At 43.5% G+C, this 20,163-nt stretch overlaps 1 protein-coding gene across 9 annotated transcripts in view; it reads left to right on the plus strand.

Annotated features, from left to right (window-relative positions):
• The window catches only part of NPY2R (neuropeptide Y receptor Y2), a 32,405-nt gene extending 12,790 nt beyond the window's left edge, over positions 1 to 19,615 (plus strand). For 8 of the 9 annotated variants that reach the window (XM_081926155.1, XM_081926156.1, XM_081926158.1 and 5 more), the window contains one exon: positions 60 to 3,520. In XM_081926155.1, coding sequence (XP_081782281.1) covers positions 108 to 1,271 — 1,164 coding nt within the window. In that variant the 5' untranslated portion in view covers positions 60 to 107 and the 3' untranslated portion in view covers positions 1,272 to 3,520. Of the gene's footprint in view, positions 1 to 59; positions 3,521 to 18,988 lie in introns of those variants that run through there. The other variant, XM_081926162.1, reaches the window with a different exon arrangement.
• Positions 19,616 to 20,163: the final 548 nt, after the last annotated feature.

Here is a 20,163-nt window from a genome sequence, read left to right on the forward strand (position 1 = left end):
GGTAAACCTCCTGACTTTGCCTTTTTTTAACATGTCCATCATCTTGGTATTCTTTGTAGGGGAAGAATGCGGCTTGTGTGTTGAAATTTGTCACACCTACAGAGAACATGGGGCTGATGGGAGGATCCAAAATTATGGAGAACCGGACCAGACTAACTAAAACGGACCTCTACTCCAAGCTGAACTTGCCACCAGGCTTCGAGCATCCCTACGATGACCTGCTTGCTGACCCCAAGCGAGATCTGAAGGATAGCACCAATTTGGTGGAGGTGCAGATCGTCCTCATCTGTGCCTACTGCGTCATCATTTTGCTTGGGTTAGTGGGCAACTCCTTGGTGATTCACGTGGTGATCAAGTTCAAGAGCATGCGCACGGTGACCAACTTCTTCATTGCCAACTTGGCCGTGGCCGATCTCCTGGTGAACACGCTCTGCCTGCCATTCACGTTAGTTTACACATTGCTGGGAGAATGGAAGCTGGGTCCTGTGCTGTGCCACCTCGTGCCGTACGCCCAAGGCCTTGCCGTTCAGGTATCTATAGTGACGTTGACTGTGATAGCCTTGGACCGACACCGCTGCATTGTGTATCACCTGGAGAGCAAAATCTCCAAGAGGATCAGCTTCTTGATCATTGGGGTGGCCTGGGCTGTCAGTGCCATCTTGGCCAGTCCTCTGGCTATCTTCCGGGAGTATTTCTCCATTGAGCTCAACCAGGACTTCAAGATAGTGGTCTGCGCTGAGGCCTGGCCCAGGGAAGGGCTGGTCAACTACAGCACCATCTACAGCATCTTGATGTTCCTGATCCAATATGTCTTGCCTCTGGCCATCATCTCCTATGCCTATATCCGTATCTGGAGTAAGCTAAAGAACCACATCAGTCCCGGGGCGGCGGGGGACCATTACCACCAGAGGCGTCGGAAAACTACCAAGATGCTGGTGTGTGTCGTGGTGGTGTTTGGGGTCTGCTGGCTGCCCTTCCACATCTTTCAACTCGTCAGCGATATTGACAGCAACGTGTTGGATTTGCAGGAATACAAACTGATCTACACGCTCTTTCATGTCATTGCTATGTGCTCCACTTTTGCCAACCCGCTCCTCTATGGCTGGATGAACAGCAACTACAGAACGGCTTTCCTGACTGCTTTCCGGTGCGAACAGCGGCTGGATTCCATCCACCCAGAAGTATCTCCTGCACTGAAAGCCAAGAAAAAGCTGGAAGCCAAAGAGGAGCATTGCAATGGACCCCCGTTTTCACAGCCTACAAGTGTCTAGGGGGTGAAACTAGATGTGGCAGTGGGCATACACATACACATACCCGTCACTCTCTTTTTACAGGTATGGTGGCGATATGGATTGGGACCAGGGGCAGAGGGGAGAAAAGCCATTTAATCTTTCCTCTGTCCAATCTTCCTGATGGAAATTGCTCCTCCCAGCTGGCATTTGCCCTGATAGGAAAAGCAAAAGTGCAAGTAGCAGATGGTGGGGCAGGGAGTCATGAGTAGGAAAACAATGTAGGCATAAAGGGTTAAGCCATTTCCCCTTGTGGCTCTGATCCAATCCTCACCCAATTTGCATTTGCACTGATTTTAAAGAGAGAGAAGTGCATTCACACATCTCTATTGCATTTCTTGTTTGACCCTAAGAAAGCAGTGAAGCTGGACGAAGAATGTGAGTGAGTGCAAGGGGAAATAGTTAGATGCTGATGTATTGTTGGGTGTGCTCAGATGTGCTGCTGATTCATAGAAAGCTTATGAACTGGGTGCAATTTGAGAACGTTCCCTACATTTCCAAGGCCATTTGTCATCAAGTATAACTTCAACTCCAAAGAACTATAAAAGACTAAGCTGGTGTTTGGTTGCGTACAGTGAATTCAGAAGCACAGCCAGCAGTAACGCAGAAGAAAAGGGTTTGCCATTGTCAATGCACATTTTAAAAAGTGAGGAGACAAGACATTGGTAGTTGGAGGCAGATGACAATAAACATTTGACTGCTTGGAACATTGCACAGTCCTTTTAGGCCACAGGATCAAACTACCCTCTAGTGGCAAAGCTGCAAATGGTTGTTGAAGTTGAAACTTGCAGCATCTTTCTTTATGAAAGAAGTGGGTTTCCTAAAAGTCATGGTGTACGATGGTTTCTCCCCCCCCTTGATTTACGTGAAAGTTGTGTTTCCCTGTTGAAGTTAAAAACAAGGTTGGCGAAACATCTACCTTTTAGCCACTTGCAATGAAATTCTGGAAGGCAAAACTTGAAGTTTGTACAATGAAAGTGGTACCCAGCTTGGTAATGTGCAATCTGTTACTGATGGATTGAGCACCTGCATGGCATCCTGTGAACCATATGTGCCAGCTTGGCCCTACGACTGTGGATGCCCAGGGCTGTGGGTGACATGCAGTGTGCATGGCTCTGGCACTGAAATTTGTGGGTGCCCGGCCCTTTCATGGGGAATTTTGTTGGTGCTTGGGCACCCAGGACCTCAGGGAGTTTGCACTTATGCTCTGAACTGTTTTTACAGTCCTTTTTGGGAAGGAGAAGGTCGGGGGGGGGGGAGAGAGTTTTACATTAAAATAGTCCAAACTTTTCTGCAATTGGTTCCGACAGAAGCGGACATAGTTTTCTTTGTTCCTTTACAATGATTTTGTACTATTCATCTGCTTACCAATAGCCCTATGCTTATTTCTTCTGCTAATTTGTTTTAGCAGAGACCAAAAACTGCCCCTCTCAATGATCTTAGCACTCAGCAATTTTGCAGTTCTGTCTTGTACCCCCTCCCTCTGCCTTTTCAGATCAGTGTTGCCAAAAATTTAACAGGATGCACAGGGGTGCTGCGGTGCCAATTCATGGTCTTTCAAACATTTCAGTTAAAAATCTGAACCTGCTAATGGGAAGATTAGTAATGGGTGAGGAACAAAAAGTCAAGCAAGTGTACTGGTGTGGATCCCTGTTTATTCGCAAGTCAAGTCTGGGTATTTTGGGTGCATGCATGCCTTTATGTGAGGGAACTGCAAATGCCTGATCTTTCAGGTATCTTATAGCCTGATCCATACCTGAGTGATTGAAGGTAGTCCTGTTTATTCTCAGTGGTGTTAAATTGACTCGGATCCTAGTATTCATTTTAAATGGATTGCAGATTGAGCTGTGGCACTGTTAACACATCATGTTTGAAACTCTTCCTGCTTTATTGCTAGATGCTAAAAAAGGACAGTAGAAACACTGCCCGTCTTGCTCAATGGTAATGTGTGTTTCTTTGTTTTGTTTCTGTTCTTGTGGTTTGTGCTTTTATGTCACGCATCTTGCCTGGGATCTGTGCCCGTCATTGCACTCTGTGCAATTAAATACGTTCAAATAGAATGCAAGCTAGACATCCGTATGCTGCTGTGTATACCACAAAATGAAGTTTGCATGTGTGTTTGTTAAGAGTTCCATTCTGTTTGCTCAGGTATATGACTTGACTCTCCTGTAAATGCACAGCTATGAATGGCAATGCACACTTCTTCAGCATATATGGTTTGCCTTTTTTTACCCCCCCCCCAAACCCCTGGAATCATTAAAGTTATCAAAACAAAGGATCATTGCTGGTGTGTGTTTTCCTCACCCACTTTTTGGGCCAAGCTAGATGTGGTGCATCATTGGAGCCATTTCTTTAAATGTGGGTAAGCCATGAAAAATGGAGGGTGCAGGGGGATGGTATTCAAGGAACAAATGCTACATGAGTCACAATGCTTGCTACATAGGAAGCTGCCTTATTACTGAGTCAATGGCTGCTAAGCTACGATTGTTCTGTTTTGCTGTTGGTGACAGTATCCCTCTGAATATCCATTGCTGGGAATCGCAGGTGGGGCAATGGCTGTTGCACTCAGGTTCTGCTTAAGGGCTTCCTCCCATGGACACCTATACAGGCCCTGTGATAAAAGAGTGCTATAGATGGGCCTTTGGCCTGATCCAGCTGGGCTCTTAGACCAGGGGTCCAGCTTGCACTGTGTTGTCTGCAGTGACTGGTGGCAGCTCTCCAGTTTCAATTGGAGGATCAACCCAGGCATACCTGGAGATGCTGGGGATTGAACCTGAGACCTTCTGCATGCAAAGCAGATGCTCTACCATTGAGCTATGGCATATTTCTCCCTTGCTCACTGCTTGCTTCTATGGGGTTAGTTCCTTGACCTAGCTTTTGCTTCATCTGGCCTTCATTACCCCAAGTCAGCTTGGCTCAGAAAAAGGACCAAGACAGAAAAGAGGGGGCAAGCTCTGGTGCTCAGTGACGCGAAAAAGAAAAAAGGTACTTCTACATGTTTTGAAGTTAACTCCTTCAGGAGCTATGGACAGAAACAATGAACAGCATTAGTAACACGATTCTTAAAAATAGAATGTAAGTAATACACATGTTATAGAATGTTTAACATGGTCCAAAAACCTATTAAATGCACAACACAAAATCTAGCTCTCCTGAACATTTAAACCCATATCGGACTTCAAAAAAAGGAAAAAGAATAAACAATATTTGCCAGGTACCAAACTTAGACCTTAGCCATGAAATGTTAAAACCTCATTTTGCTCTCTCTAAAGAGTGAATAGTAATTTATCTTAAATGTAAATACAATCTTGAGATGTTCACCACCAGCCCTAACATTTACCAAACATGCAGGAAAAAATGTGCCTGAAATGAAGGTAAGTATGTGGCGGGCCAATATATGACCAGGACAGACCTGCATGTCATGAAACGTCAGATCGCAGCCAGGGTTTGGCCCTGGAGGTGCCCTGAAATATCAGTCATGGGGGCTGAGCATGGAAGCAGCTAATCAATTGCTTCCTGTGCTTAAACATGGGAGATGCCTGAGCCTATGGTTGCCATGCCCTGTAGGGTGTATGTGTGTGTGGAACTTGAGGCTTCTCAGATTGTGGTTTCTCAGTTTTGTTTGAACTCCAAGATTTACAAGCAGAAGCCAAGTGCAAAAGACATGTTGTTAGAATGAAAGAGCAGGGTGCCTCTGAGGACATTCTGAGCCTAGGAATTTGTTTTCAGTGCAAGAACTGGGCTCGTCTCACAAAGATTTTCCCTAAGAGTCCTCTCCTTGTTTCCTCTCTACATTTCAGCAGCCTAGTATAGGCATGGAAAGTTATTTTGCTGCTGATAATGTTAGAGTCAGAAGGCAGGAACATTGCTGAACAACCGCAAATCACCCAGGTATCAGTCAGTAGATGCTGATCTACTTTCTGATTATACAACAAGTAATCAGTTCCCATTAATAACTATGCGGTGGGACAATTGTGCCTGCATGCACTTCAAGTTCAGCAAACACAAAAGTTCAACAACACCATTAGAATTAAGAACATATGGAAAACATTTAAAATAATTTAAAAATATGTACAGCAATCACATACTCGCTCCTAGGTGACACAGAGCTGTGCTTGGTGGTCCTGTTTCCTATAAATGTGTCTGCAGGTGGCGTTCAATTGGTGGGGTGGGGGGAGAGGAAGGAAAGTGTGATGCAGCTTGAAAACAATGGGGCTTTCCAATACAGTGGTACCTTGGGTTAAGTACTTAATTCGTTCCGGGGGTCCGTACTAAACCTGAAACTGTTCTTAACCTGAAGCACCACTTTAGCTAATGGGGCCTCCCACTGCCACTGCACCGCCGGAGCCCAATTTCTGTTCTCATCCTGAAGCAAAGTTCTTAACCCGAGGTACTATTTCTGGGTTAGCGGAGTCTGTAACCTGAAGCGTATGTAACCTGAAGCGTATGTAACCCGAGTTACCACTGTATGCCCAAAGAGGCTCTTTGTGAAAGGCACCTCTCTGCAATAAGAAGCAAATGGAGAGAGGTCCAACCAAGCTAATTTTAGCTCCGAGGAGTTTTGTGCCGTAACTAAAGTTGTGCCCTGGGAATACTGTGGCAGCTTGAGTGGGCCGCTTCCACACTCATAGCATGCAGCTCCAACCCTTCAGGTTATTTCCAAGCCGGTGCCTTTTTCCCAGAGAGTACATATGGAAGAGTTCTCTGATGCGGAGCACCTGAAGCAACTCACATGTTATTATCTCCGGCAAATGCAAGGCATGTATAATGAATGCAGACATCAGTCAGAGCATGTGAACTGCTTCCTAAGCACCATAAATAGATGCAGAAAGGTCAGTTGCTCTTTTTCAGAGGGGGGAGCATGTGGCTTTCCAGATGATGTTTGACTCCAATTCCCATCAGCCACAGCCAGCATGGCCAATGGGACAAGTTGATTTCCCCTCCCAAGTGGAAACCAACCAAGCCAGCTAACTACTGTTGTTTCAGCGAAACTACCCAATCTCTCCCCATTTCCCCACAGGGTACAGCTTAAGGTACCTGCAGCTGCACAGCATTCTGCCTTTGCTTCTGCTTAGGAACTGTTGAACAATCATGTTGTTGCCTCATCCATTTTGCTAATTATTCTATTTTTAAAATGAGCATTTGAAAACAGTGCCAAGCAAATGAAGATCCTATTTAACTTTTGCAGGAATAGATAATGCCACAGGCAGTCCTGCTTATGCGTTTTTTGGGGCACGTTGATGAATAAATATTGTGGTGACCCGAAGTCATGTGAAATGACTTGGTACAGAATGCATAGTTTCACAAGACATAAGAGGCACAAAGGCTTTATTTTCTTCCGATGTAGAAATAACAATGGGAAAGTTAAATGCCATGTACAAATGATAGTGCATATTGTTTGTCAAGCTGTGGGAGAAAACTCCTTTTCATATTATATTTCCTGGCAAATGAAAAAAGGACAGGAACATAGGAAGCTGGCAAAAGACTATTGGCCCAGGTAGCGCAGTATTAACTACAATGATTGGCAGCAGCTGTCCAGATTTTCTTTCCCAGACCTTGATGCTGAAACTTGGAGCGTTTGTATGCAAAGCACTTACTTCACCACTGAGCTGTGGCTGAAGATCACATCACCCTCTCTGTTTGATTAAATATCCTTTCTCTCTGCCTTGTTCTTCATTTTTGGAAGTTAGCTGGGTAAACTGGCCTTGTTCGAAACTTGCAAAACACTTTGCTCTTCTCCGGCCATGTAGAAGGTCACTTGAAACATGCCTGGCTTCCAGCGAGGTTCATTTGTTCCCTTTTTCAGAAAGTCTAGAAGAGTGCAACCCTCTATGTCTCTACTCAGAAGCAAGTTCCAGGGATGTCTGTATAGTGGGTTGCAAGTTTAAACTCTATGGTCTACTGATGTTGTATCTGCTACTGGGTCTATGCAGAAGCAGCTCACTGCGTGAGATGGGGTGGAGCTGCTCGCTTCCTGGCAAATGAGTCACTGTTGCCAGGAAGTAGAGGGAAGAGTAGAGGCAGCAGGGAAGTCAACATGCTACACCAGCAGAACAAGTCCCGTGCTCCTTGCAGTATTTTTGCACCACAACAAACTCCCTACCGCATCACTATTCCCTTCCAGGTAAGCAACAGGGACCTACCTGCTGGGAAGCTGGTGTAGTGGCACAACTCGCCATGTACACCAGTTCTGATTCAAGCATATACAGTCGTTCCTTGGAAGTCGAACAAAATCCATTCCGGAAGTCTTTCTGACTTCCTAAACATTCAAAAACCAAAGTGCGGCTTCTGATTGGCTGCAGGAAGCTCCTGCAGCCAATTGGAAGCAGCTGAAACCACATCAGACATTTGGATTCCTAAAGAACCTTAAAAAACCGGAACACTCACTTCTGGGTTTCAATCATTTGGGAGCTGATTTGTTCGGGAGGCAAGGCATTCGAGATCCAAGGTACGACTGCACTAGAAATTTAGCTTTGCAGAATTGAAGTGGATTAAAGCACGGTCACTCTGGCGTAACAAATCTGCTTCTTAAAAACATGCCCCATTGGGAAAGTGTGAGGTGAATGGATAATTAACTGGAAGATGTGTGAACACCCTGCAAGCAAATCAGGATGAGTGCCGATTGCCATATAACCACCTTGTAAACAAATCATAGCGAATGCTCAGTAACAAACATAGTCTAACCAGTGCATAAGCTTTGTGGAAGTAAAACAGTCAAACATCGGAGCAAGTCACACTTTCAAAAGTGTTGAACAAATACTTATTAATCATTGCATTATCGTTGTAAAGAGGATAGGTAGCCAAATGGGTAGAATGAAACACTATATGGTGAGTCTGCAGGGATCTGATGTAGAACTCTGAGCTCTTGTACAGCTTAGCATAAACACCTGGCTCTGCCTCCTGTTTCAGCAAATTTGTAGAAATGAAATATAATGGGGCACATATTTCAAGGAAATGGGGAGGTGGTATTGGGGCACTTGGTGATCCACACAGAACTGAGCAGGTACATAAGCAGCATTCTAATGGATCTTTGCTGGGAATTCAAACCTGAGTACAGATGGTACATTCCATTAAGGAGAGAAATGCTGCCAGAACAGAAACTCTACATACTGCCTTGAATCTCCTGCACCACCCTGGCACTGCCTTGCCTGTATTAAAATGCTGGCTCCAGAGTCCGAGGGGGCTCCCGGCAGTCATAGCTCATACGGTATGCTTTCCTGAGTGGTGGCAAGTTCAAGGTTGCCTTTACAAGATCAGAAAAACAAAGGCAGCTCTGTTAAAGCACAGTAACTCCCTTTCCTCTCAAATCCACAGTTTTGTAATACCAAACAAGCATTCACAACATAAAGGACATGGTGCATTGAAAACAACAGCACTGCCACACACATTTTCAAATGTATTTGTTAAATTGGCATCTCACCTTTCCATCAAAATGTGTGTGTGTGTGTGTGTATGTGTGTGTAAAATAAAACACACAAGAAAAGAATAAAAGGACAGGTAAAACATAACATCAACAAAAGGAAAAGGCCACCTAAAACCAACTACATCATATTTACACGCCATTTTTACAGCCTGCCTAGATCATGTCTTTGCCTGCTGGTGTAAAGTCATTGGAGACGGGCCTCCCTTGGCAAAGAATTCCAGTTCCTAGGTGCAGCCACCAAGAAGGCCCTCACCTGAATTAAACTAAAGGCCTTATTTCACCCAGATAGCAATATTTTGTAGCAATGCAATAAGACTAGACTTCCTGGCTGGTGCTTTAGTTGAGAGTTTTAATATATGCATATTTCTTATCCAAAAGTCAGAGTAGATCCACTGAAGTTAATGGACACGGCTAACCTGCAACCTTTAATTATTGCAGAATTTTCCAGAGTTACATCCAACACTAGACCCTACACTACAGAGTCTTGATCTGCCTCAACCTCTACACACACTGGCTGCAAAACTCTTATCCATAAGTGGTTCTAAAAATGAAAATGTTAATGTAGTATAATCTAAAGAAATGTAAAATGTTGCGTCCAGACTGCCTTTTTGCATATCAAATTAGCTAATTTCCTCCCAAAGGGAGGTATAAAATAGCCAGCAATAAATGACTGTGGGGCCATTGGGACATTTGGGAGGGGGTGGGGTGCGTAAATGGCTGCCCCCACTGGCCAAAAATCAAAATCAAACATTGACCACCTCATTTTCAAACTACCCTAAAGCTTTTAGAGTTCACCCTCCCTGAAGATTACTCCAATACTTTGGATGGTATTTTTTTGCCAACAGAGTCAGAAAAGGATCTGGGCTGAATACTTTGGCTCAAAACTATAAGAAAAACACAGTGAAAATGAAAACCGCTCTCTCATCTCCCTACCAGAGGTGATTCCACGAATCCTCTCAAGGTCCCGGAACATGTCAACTCATTATCAGCAGTATTGTCTTAAGATTGGACAAGAGATTGCACTGGCTGGAACTTTCATAACTACAGATTGCTTTAAAATGAAAGTAATAAGCTGATATGATCCCCAAAATGTAAAATGTTCCATGCTGTGTCCAAATGCCTTTCACCATGCCAAACATAATAGCAGTTCTTTCCCCCCTTCAGTCAAAGGAAGGTCATTTGGAGCCAGGATGACTGTAACTAACTCAACAGTCCAAGTTACCAGGCACATCTCTTGCAGGGAAAATTACAGGTAAATGGCTAGGAAATAGCTGGGGATTCCTGTGGGAGGTGAGAGCAAATTTGGCAAAGGGACATACTTTCCCCACTTCTCTTTCCCCCACCTGGCTAAGAATGTTATAATCTAGGTGTCTCTGTGTGAAAAGAACAATGCACACTGCAGTTTCAGGTCCTCTCCCAATCCAGACTGTCATTATTTTGCAGGAGGAATTCAATTGCATACTGATGGTTTTAGGTTTGCACAGAGAAATTGGTTTTAAAAGCACCCAGGCAATCTTGTGAAACAAACCAAACTTTTTTTTTAGAACAAATTGACTTTTTTGTGATAAGGAACATGCATTAGAAAGTGCGGGATGGTAATTGAGTGATGAGAAATCGTATAGCCTCAGTGCAAACAAATCAGGATGGAGGCTCAGTAAACCACAGAAGTTACAGAACCTCCATACAAGTTTTGTGCAAACGAAACAGCGTGAGTGCCGAATTAGAAGGTCACATGGAAGCACCCTGAATTAGAGAAGAAGAAATGCACAGGGAGCTACATTCTGAACCCTGTTAGCAAACAGCATTTTGAGGTGCTGTCTAGGGTTGCGGTTCGTCCTGGAAAAACTGGACATGTCCTCTTTTTAGGGGTCAACATGCCCATCTGGATGAATTTTCACATTTCAAAGGAAATGTCTGGGGTTTTTTTTGGGGGGGTTGTGGGGCATGCACATGCTCGGGAGGGCGCTGTGCCCCATAAGCAAAAGCACCACAGCAGAGTAAGGCTGTCTCAGTGAAGATCAGGTAGGAGCTGGGGTCCATGAGCCAGTGTGGTGTAGTGGATAAGAGTGGTGGACTCATAATCTGGTGAACCGGATTCGCGTCTCCGCTCCTCCACGTGCAGCTGCTGGGTGACCTTGGGCTAGTCACACTTCTTGAAGTCTCTCAGCCCCACTCACCTCACAGAGTGTTTGTTGTGGGGGAGGAAGGGAAAGGAGAATGTTAGCCGCTTTGAGACTCCTTCGGGTAGTCATAAAGCGGGATATCAAATCCAAACTCTTCTTCTTCTGCCCAGGCTGGCAGCAGCTCAGGCTTTGGCGGCTTTGGTTTGGGCTTTGACTCAGGCTGCTCTGCATGCTGCAGCTGCTGCCAGCCTGAGCTGGAGAAAGAGGTGCATGGGCACAGAGGTGGCCCCATGCACCCACATGCCTCTTTCTCTGGCTCAGGCTGGCAGCAGCTCAGGCTGCCCTCTTTTTTTTGCTCTTTTTTGCTCTTCAGGATATAGCAATCCTGGAGTTGGCTGTTTCTCCAGAAATATCTGGCATGGGAGCAATGGAGTGTTGACACTGTATCTCTGTTAGTGGTGCAGTCCTGCCGTTTTAGACCCTGAACATACAGTGTGGGTGTGTAGCTTTAAATGGCCATATGTATTCAATTAATGCTTCTTTTCTTCCATCCTCGCCACACACCATGCTTTATGACTGCCATGCATTCCTGATACATCAGAAGGACAAACAAGCAAGATGAAAAAACAAGTTCAAATCCTGAGAAAAAGGAAATATCCTTAGAATGCACAGTGCCATGTCTTAAACATACTCAGATCATAGCACCGTCATAACTAGAAGAATAAAATGAGAGTCTGCTTCTGCTATCCTAAGTACAGTTGATGTCAAAAAGGCTAATATACGTTTTGAAATGAAAATAATAGTATGCTGATGCCCAGAATTTTCCCATTTGATAGGGATTCCGTTTGTGGAGTATGTGAATCAGCATGTTATTTCCTCAGTAATCCATTTTAGTGTGAATGAATGAGTGTGGGAAAACACACACACATATCCTAGCCCTTTGTTGTACTGTTAATACCAAATAGACTATTGCTGGCCTGTAAATGTTAAAATTGTATTTGCTTGATTGTAACTTAGTGGCTGATCTGTGATTGTAATAATAAAGATTGATTGAAATGATAAAGTGAACATATGCCCCCTTTTATGTGCCCAGCTGCCTGCTCCCTGACTATAAAATGTTTTTAAAAATACAAGGAAAGGATGTGGTGGCAACCAGATTCTGGGCCCAGATGCTGACACGAGGCCTGTTTGTTGCTGCCCATAATCTCCCACTTCCTGGTTAGTCCAGCCCAAGTGATGCAGCCCAAGCAGTACCTCATGCCTCCCAGATGCTCTGCACAACACCTCTCATCAGCCCCAGATTGCATGTCCAGTGATCAGGTAAAACTGAGTTATAGTCCAAAATATTTTGGAGAGCACCAGATTGGGGAAGGCTGTCTTTAATCAATGCAGCACAGAGACCAACTAGTCTGTTTGTCAAGCCAGAACATGGGAACCAAGAGGAGAAAGGATGACGAAGGTATGGATTTCATTCTCCGGTTCAGTGTCCTCCTTACTGGCTTTAGGAACACATTGACCACATCAATGTGCCTCCTTGAGGCATTTTCCATTCTCTGTACTCTTCATGAGTAGAATGGTGGATATGGTTTTAATGAATGAATAAATCTGTTTGGCAGTATGTGGCAAGCTGAATATTAGTCAACAGGGTGCTACATGTGCCATGGATCTGATGCAAGAATGATTGACTTGTGGTCCTCCAAATGTTGGACTACAACTCCCATCATTCCTCACCATTGGGCAGGTTGGCTGCCCAACATCTGGAGGGTCATGGGCTCCCCTTCCCTGATCTAATGCAATGTGACAATTTTTATGTTCTCATTGATCATTCAAGTAACATTAATAGCTTTAAAAAAGATCTCATTGAAGCATACAGCCTTGAGTGCAAAATTAGTTCTTACTTAAATAAGGTGGGGAATTCAACAAAAGGAGTAGACTGACACAGTACCAATATAATCAGTGGTCACGGCATCTAAGCATAACTTACTAAATCCTCATGTGGCAACTCAAGCTTTGGCAAGGATAGCAAGCAGTTTTCCCCATCACAATTTTTCTCTTAATAAGATCCTGAGCGACAAGTCGAAATAAGAATTGCGATGATAGCTTCTGCTTCAACCCAAGGGCTGGTTATCTGTAGGGGAATCTGCTTCCTTCACACATGAAAGCTGACTGCACCCGGCATCTTCAGCGCAGTCAGGAGAAGCGTAAGGTCTGTTGGCAAAGATATAATGCCCAATATATAGGAAGGTGACCCTGTCCATGGAATAGACATCTAGCATCCAGTGTCACTTCATAATGAATATTGATTCATTGTGGCAGCTTACATTGCATTATCTCCATGTAATCTCTGTAGAGGCAGGGTGTTTACAGCTCTTGTAAATGGCCTTTCAATTTGTTCTAGTGTTAGAAAAGGGCAGCCAGCCATCAAAATGTGTCATGCTTCATGTTTATTGCTTGTGCTCTCTATCTTCTGTTGAGGTCCAAAAGGTTGCTCTTAGACAGGAATTTTTGTTTTCCCCTTTTCGATGATGAAGGTTTTATAGCCAGTTTCATCCTGTGACATGACATCAGTGATGGGAAGGAGCAGCATGAAGGCCACCACCACATCACTCCCTCTTCCACTCTGACCTGATTTCCTACAACAGCAGCATGAAGGTGCGGGCAAGCAGACCTTGTCTAGGGGTCCCATCCCTGAGGCAAGAGCGCCACTGGCACAAGACCATCAACCGTGTCTCACTAATGGAAGCCCAGGCTTGCTGGTCTCATAATGGTGCTCAGGGACAAAGGTGTGTGTGTGTGTGGAGGGGAAATATAATTTGTTTGACAGAGATAGATAGGCATTTCTGTGTGCCTTCCTTTCATTTTATGGCTCTCTACCTGTGAAATAATGGTGTTCATTCAATGTGCTAAAAGACAATAAATTATTAAGGCTGGAAAAGACAGTAGTACGAGATATGAGAAAATATTACATTGTTTGCTGATATAATAACAACAGGAATGCTATTTGAAATCTCTCTTTTAGGTGGAAAATAGATATATACAGTGGTACCTCGGGTTAACTACTTAATTCGTTCCAGAGGTCCGTTCTTAACCTGAAACTGTTCTTAACCTGAAGCACCACTTAGCTAATGGGGCCTCCCACTGCTGCCGCGCCGCCAGAGCACAATTTCTGTTCTCATCCTGAAGCAAAGTTCTTAACACGAGGTACTATTTCTGGGTTAGCGGAGTCTGTAACCTGAAGCGTATGTAACCCGAGGTACCACTGTAGTTGTAGCTATTCTTCATATTCTATTGTACACCCATTTTATATTATTTTATGGTGCTCACTTCGGCAGCACATATACTGAAACTGGAACGATATTATTTTATGCTATAGTTTTTCCATTTTGTTGGCATGCACACAAGATTGCCCCATTCGTTTTCACGCAGGATACAATCCAGTGTGGGATCACTGATCCCTTAAAAGCTAAAAACTGTTGTGGATTGCAGAGAGTTAGGGTTTCATATAGCACTGGGGTGAAATGAAAGCTAGCAATGCCATTTTGTTTTTACCAGCAAAATACCCAACCAGTTTTTGTTGCGTTGGGGGAGGGGTGGTGGTGGTTTCCAGAATAGCTCCTGGTGAGGTGTGCTCTGCATCTGGTATTTGGATGAAAATCAGTAAAACTTTCCCTACTTATATCTAGCTGCTCAACAGCAACCAACATTCTCAATACAAACCTGCTTAAAAAATGGTTTAGTCCTTGTTTCACATTCCATGGCATGCAAAGTTCATTAATTAAAGGTGCTGATGCAAATGACAGCACAGAGTTTATAAGAGAACCACTTGGGAATTGTGCCTACAAGGTGTTCTGAATCAATGCCAGCTTCCCTCCCAATGAAAACAGCACCTTTGGTAGGTGGGTGGTAGCATGGGAAAAGAGAGGAGTCCAGGATTAATTCCCCCCCATCCTATGAAGCCCTGTTCCTGCTGTTTGCACTACAAAAATCATGCACGTTAATAGCATTCACACAAACCCACATCTGCTTTGTCCCATCAATGGGCTGGTTTTGACACATGCTCGCTCCCTGAGGTATTCATTTTCAATTTGTTCAGATTGCTTAGAAACGAAGGCCACACATTGGCTCCCTGTGGGATTTAGAAAGCAGCCGGGGAGTTATGTGAGGCTGCTGTTTGTGGATTTTAGCTCTGCTTTTAACACTATCCTCCCCCATAGACTGGTGTCCAAGCTAGAGGCGATTGGACTCTCCAACTCCACCTGTCTCTGGGTTTTGGATTTTTTGTCAGAACGTTCTCAGAGGGTTAGAGTAGGGTCACATATGTCCACAGCCCTTAGCCTTAACACCGGCTCACCACAGGGTTGTGTGTTGAGTCCCCTGCTCTATACTCTCTATACGTATGACTGTACAGCCATCTATTCCAGCAACAAAATCATCAAGTTTGCTGATGACACTACGGTGGTGGGGCTCATTTCAGGAGGGGATGAGTCCGCCTATCGGGACGAGGTGGAGCGGCTCTGTGTTTGGTGTGGAGAGAACAATCTGGCTCTTAATACGGCTAAGACCAAGGAATTGGTGGTGGATTACAGGAAAAAAAAGGCGGACATTCAGCCCTTGTATATCAACGGGGAACGGGTGGAGAGGGTGGCGGAATTCAGGTTTTTGGGAGTGACTATCGATCAGGGCATGACTTGGAGCGCAAATACCACTGCTCTGGTGAAGAAGGCCCAGCAGAGAATTTATTTCCTCAGACTTTTAAAGAAGAACAATCTGAGTGAGAGACTGCTGGTGTCCTTCTACCGAGGCTCCATAGAGAGCATTCTCACATACTGTATTTGTGCTTGGTTCTCCAGTTGTACAGCTAGGGAGAGGAAGGTGCTCCAGAAGGTCATAACCACAGCCCAAAGGATTATTGGTCATCCTCTCCCATCTTTGGAAGAACTGTACGGTTCCCGTTGTCTTAGGAAAGCAAACAACATCCTGCAGGATTCATCTCACCCGGGATACAGTCTGTTTGCACTACTGCCTTCTGGCAGGAGATATAGAAACATCATGTCAAGGACAAATAGACTGAAAAATAGTTTCTATCCAAGAGCTGTGGCCTTTTTGAATGCTGTAACTTGATAGTGTGACCTGGGAGTTTGATGGGTGTGGGTGTGGGTGTGGCTGGAATGTGGTTTGTTTGGTTGTTGTTGTTGTTTTGCTTTTGTGTTTTTAAGGGATGGCATCCAATTTCGTTGCACTTGTGTAATGACAATAAAGAATCTATCTATCTATCTATCTATCTATCTATCTATCTATCTATCTTAATTAGTGAATCTAATCCAATCCCTTAAAAACTATACTCACCTTGAGATGTGGCTGTGCTGGTCCTCTGCCCATCCGTAGAGATGGGGAAGAAATTCTTTTGAATTCTCTTGAATTTGGATCGAAAGATGAACCTACCTAATTTATAGAATCATAGTATCAGAATTGTAGATTTGGAAGGGACACAAGAGTCATCTGGTCCAACCCCCAGCAATGCAGGAATCTCAACTAAAGCATCCATGGTGGACACTTCCTGACTCAATACCCAAACTGAAGCCTTGTCATCATTTGAAATTCACACTTCTGCAATGCAGTTCTCCAATCAAGTAGTGTGTAGAAAAATGTGTATACAAAGTACTGTGTACATAAGAATGCACCTGTTAGTGAAACTAACATACTACAGAAAAATGCATGCAAAAATGTGTATAGTTGGCAAAAAATGCATATCAAAATTAAGAGAAATATGCAGTAAAATGCTGAGTTTTTATTTAAATATGAATTTGTAAGCTTAAGTGGAAATGTGGAGAACCAAACTTTAGAATGGTAAAAAGAGATACTGGCAGGAACTAAACTGACTGATTCACCCATGCCTAGCAATATGTCAACAGGGCCTCATGTCAAATCTCTCTCTCTCTCTCTCTCTCTCTCTCTCTCTCTCTCTCTCTCTCTCTCTCTCTCCAGATTTGGTATCCAATATTGTATCTATTCTAGGGAATAAATGCTAGTGGCTTTAGTAAAAACTGATCTAAATAAACCATACATAAACAGATGGAAAAGGGTTCTCGTACTATGTGGACTGCATCATTTTAACAGAGCTCTTTCAGTGGAAATGGCCTGTTTTACCTTGCTCTTTCATTGGCTTAAGCAGGTTCAATGCATAGTTTATGGGAGTGAGATAGAGAGTGACAGTGACTGCTCATAGACCTAGAACAGATCACAAGGACTTCACAAATCAATTTTGTTTCCATGACCAGTAGTGGCAAAAAGCAAGTCCTTGAGGGACTAACACAAGTTTATCATCACAAATGTGTATCTTCTGCCAAATGAAGAGCGGAAACGAGCCGTCAGTTGATGCAGGGCTGTGGCTCCATCACAGCAGGTTTCTCCCTTAAAAGCAATTCTTAGCAATACAGAACAAGAATGTTGATGAAAAGAGGGAGCCACTGCATAGCCCAACTTTAATGAAATTTCTTTACAATTATACTTTTAAATTAGAAATAGCATCTGTTCTTTTGTTCAAATCTGGCCACCTAATTTCACAGTTCAGTTGGAAACGGAACCAGGTAATAAGGAGGGAACTAAAGGTGGGAGGGAACTCATACGGATTTACATTTTTGGAGTGGTGAGAAATACGCTTTTAATTAAACATTTCTACATTCCTTCCAGTCTTCCCGACCATTTTTAAAATATATATTGCAGGACAGATTTTACGGGTCTCATTATTTGCCACACCTAAATCCTTTGGTGAAAGCAGAATGCAGAGACATTAAACTGAAAAACACTTAACTGAATATGAAGTGTTTTATGGGGCAGGTTGGCAGTGATTCATCACCAGGCATGCAAATTCCTTCATTGTCAGCATTGGCAAAGATGCCCAACTGCAAATTGTAGGGTTGCGAAGCTTCTGCTGCTGTCCATGGTATTTGAAATGTTTCATACATATTTAAGAAACTCCCTTCCCTAATGCCATTGCTTCTTCTACTGCAAAAATAGTGATTTATTCTTCTTCTTTCCTGCCTTGACTACTTTAAGGCTGCAATCATGTACATGCACAGTATGTACTTAACTTGAGAGAAAGCCCCACTGAGACTAGTGGGACATACGTTTGAATAAACACATATATCATTGCACTTCTTTCTGGTTTGCCCCTTTACCAGCTTCACCCTCTCTCCTCCATTTCTCACTCTGCTTCTAGCCTGATTTATGTTGTGGGCTAAACTCCACGTTATATTAAGCATGCTTTGAAAAAGTGTATGCTCAACACAGATCCCTTTATTTCTCAATGAAAAAAACAGCCAAGCAGCTCCTGGCTTGCAACCACATTGTGCGAGGGGGAATAAATTCACTGCAATGTTTTCTTGCCTAAAATTGCCCTGCCCTAGCTGCTTTTAGCTCAACATGGTGCTACTTTCAGTAAGCAGCATGCTAATAGAGCAGCAGGGGGAAAACTCAGAGAGCCAAGTATTCCTGGAAATTGCCAGTGTCTTACTCTTTTTTTGGCTATCCAATTTAACTTGCACTTTGATGGATGATCATAGTTGTCACTGATCAATTGAGAAGTCACTATTTGCAAGAGAACATTTATGTTGCTCCTTGTTTCATTTGCCATTGTGAAAATCTCTATAGGTTCAGGAGGCAGAGCTATACTAAAAAGCAGGGTTAGAAAACTTCCAGATGTTGCTGAACTACAACTCCCACTAGTCAGAATGGAGACCCACTACTCAAGACTGATGCAGGTGGCGCTGTTGGTTAAACCACTGAGCCTAGGACTTGCCGATCAGAAGGTCGACGGTTCGAATCCCCGCGACGGGGTGAGCTCCCATTGCTCGGTCCCTGCTCCTGCCAACCTAGCAGTTCGAAAACATGCCAGTGCAAGTAGATAAATAGGTACCACTCTGGTGGGAAGGTAATCAGCGTTTCTGTGCACTGCTCTGGTTCGCCAGAAGTGGCTTAGTCATGCTGGCCACATGACCCAGAAGCTGTACACCGGCTCCCTCGGCCAATAAAGCGAGATGAGCGCCGCAACCCCAGAGTCGGCCACGACTGGACCTAATGGTCAGGGGTCTCTTTACCTTTTTATTCAAGACTGAACTTTTTTTTCTTTTCTTTTCTTTTAAAATGACTTGCAGATCTTCACAGAAGACAACAGGACTAGCTGGAAGCAATCTATATTTCGCAATATACATATTCTGTATTTATTATTTACTAAATAATAAAAAGCCCATACTTTTTGTCACTGCCATATTTATATCCCACCCTTCCTTCAAAGGACCTCACAGAAGGGCAATCTGGTTCTTCAGACGACTGCAAAATATTGATCAACTGCTTGTCGTTGCATCCCTCCCAAAACAACAATTTATTGATGAAGTAAATTGGAGAAAGTATGATTTGCTGCATTTTTTTGTTGAGTGTGGAATGAATGCATCAATGCAGCAGCTTCAAAATGACTTAAACTGTCACCTTCTTCTCATTACTTCATTGTAGTTTATAACTGCTGCCATTGGTGTGGTGAGTTTGAAACCATGCATGAAGGGGAAAAGATAGAGAACTGAGTGGTTGTAACTTCAGAGTGGTTATAAAAATATGATAAATGGGTAGAGTTACCAAACATAGTCCATGATGGATGGTCTCAATTACTTCTCATCTGCAACATAATTCACTTAGGTATAATGTACCAAAGAGCTGCTGGCAAGCACATCTCCAGTGTTGTTGAGCTAAATATAAAAACCTTTTGATAATGCAGTGTGAAGCAAGCAAATGTCGGCTATTACCAATCAGAAGCTGCTAGGGATGAGCAGATGTCTCCATTTTCCATTTCTTTATTGGCACATGGGTTCACTGTGCTCCAAGTTTGACGCTCCTGAATTATGAAATTAGAAACATTTCTAAAATTCTAAAATATGACAATGCAAATTTTGCCACAGCTTTCATCTGCTTTGCACCCCCCTGATCTCCATCTAACATTATCACGGAATATTTTCAAACTGATTAAACATTGGGGAAAAAAACCTCCCAAACAAACCCAGTTCTGATGTTGATGTGGCTCTGTCAAGAGTCTTTGTGTGCTGTGTTATAATGTCTGTATGCCTTATTGCACTTTGGTAAAACACCACACAAAAAAGAATCTGGATACAATCCTATGTACGATAACATTTAGACGGGAATAATGATGTGGGGTGGGGAAGAAATGTGTGTCTATCTATCAGTGAAAAACTGTTTATGTATGCCTATCTGTATATGCAAAACTCTGTACTTCAGTTTGGAGCATTATATTCAATATATTACAGATGATAAGAAAACAGGA

This window comes from Podarcis melisellensis (assembly GCF_964234715.1).
Source record: "Podarcis melisellensis genome assembly, chromosome: 9".
In the NCBI taxonomy this organism is placed as follows: Eukaryota; Metazoa; Chordata; class Lepidosauria; order Squamata; family Lacertidae; genus Podarcis; species Podarcis melisellensis.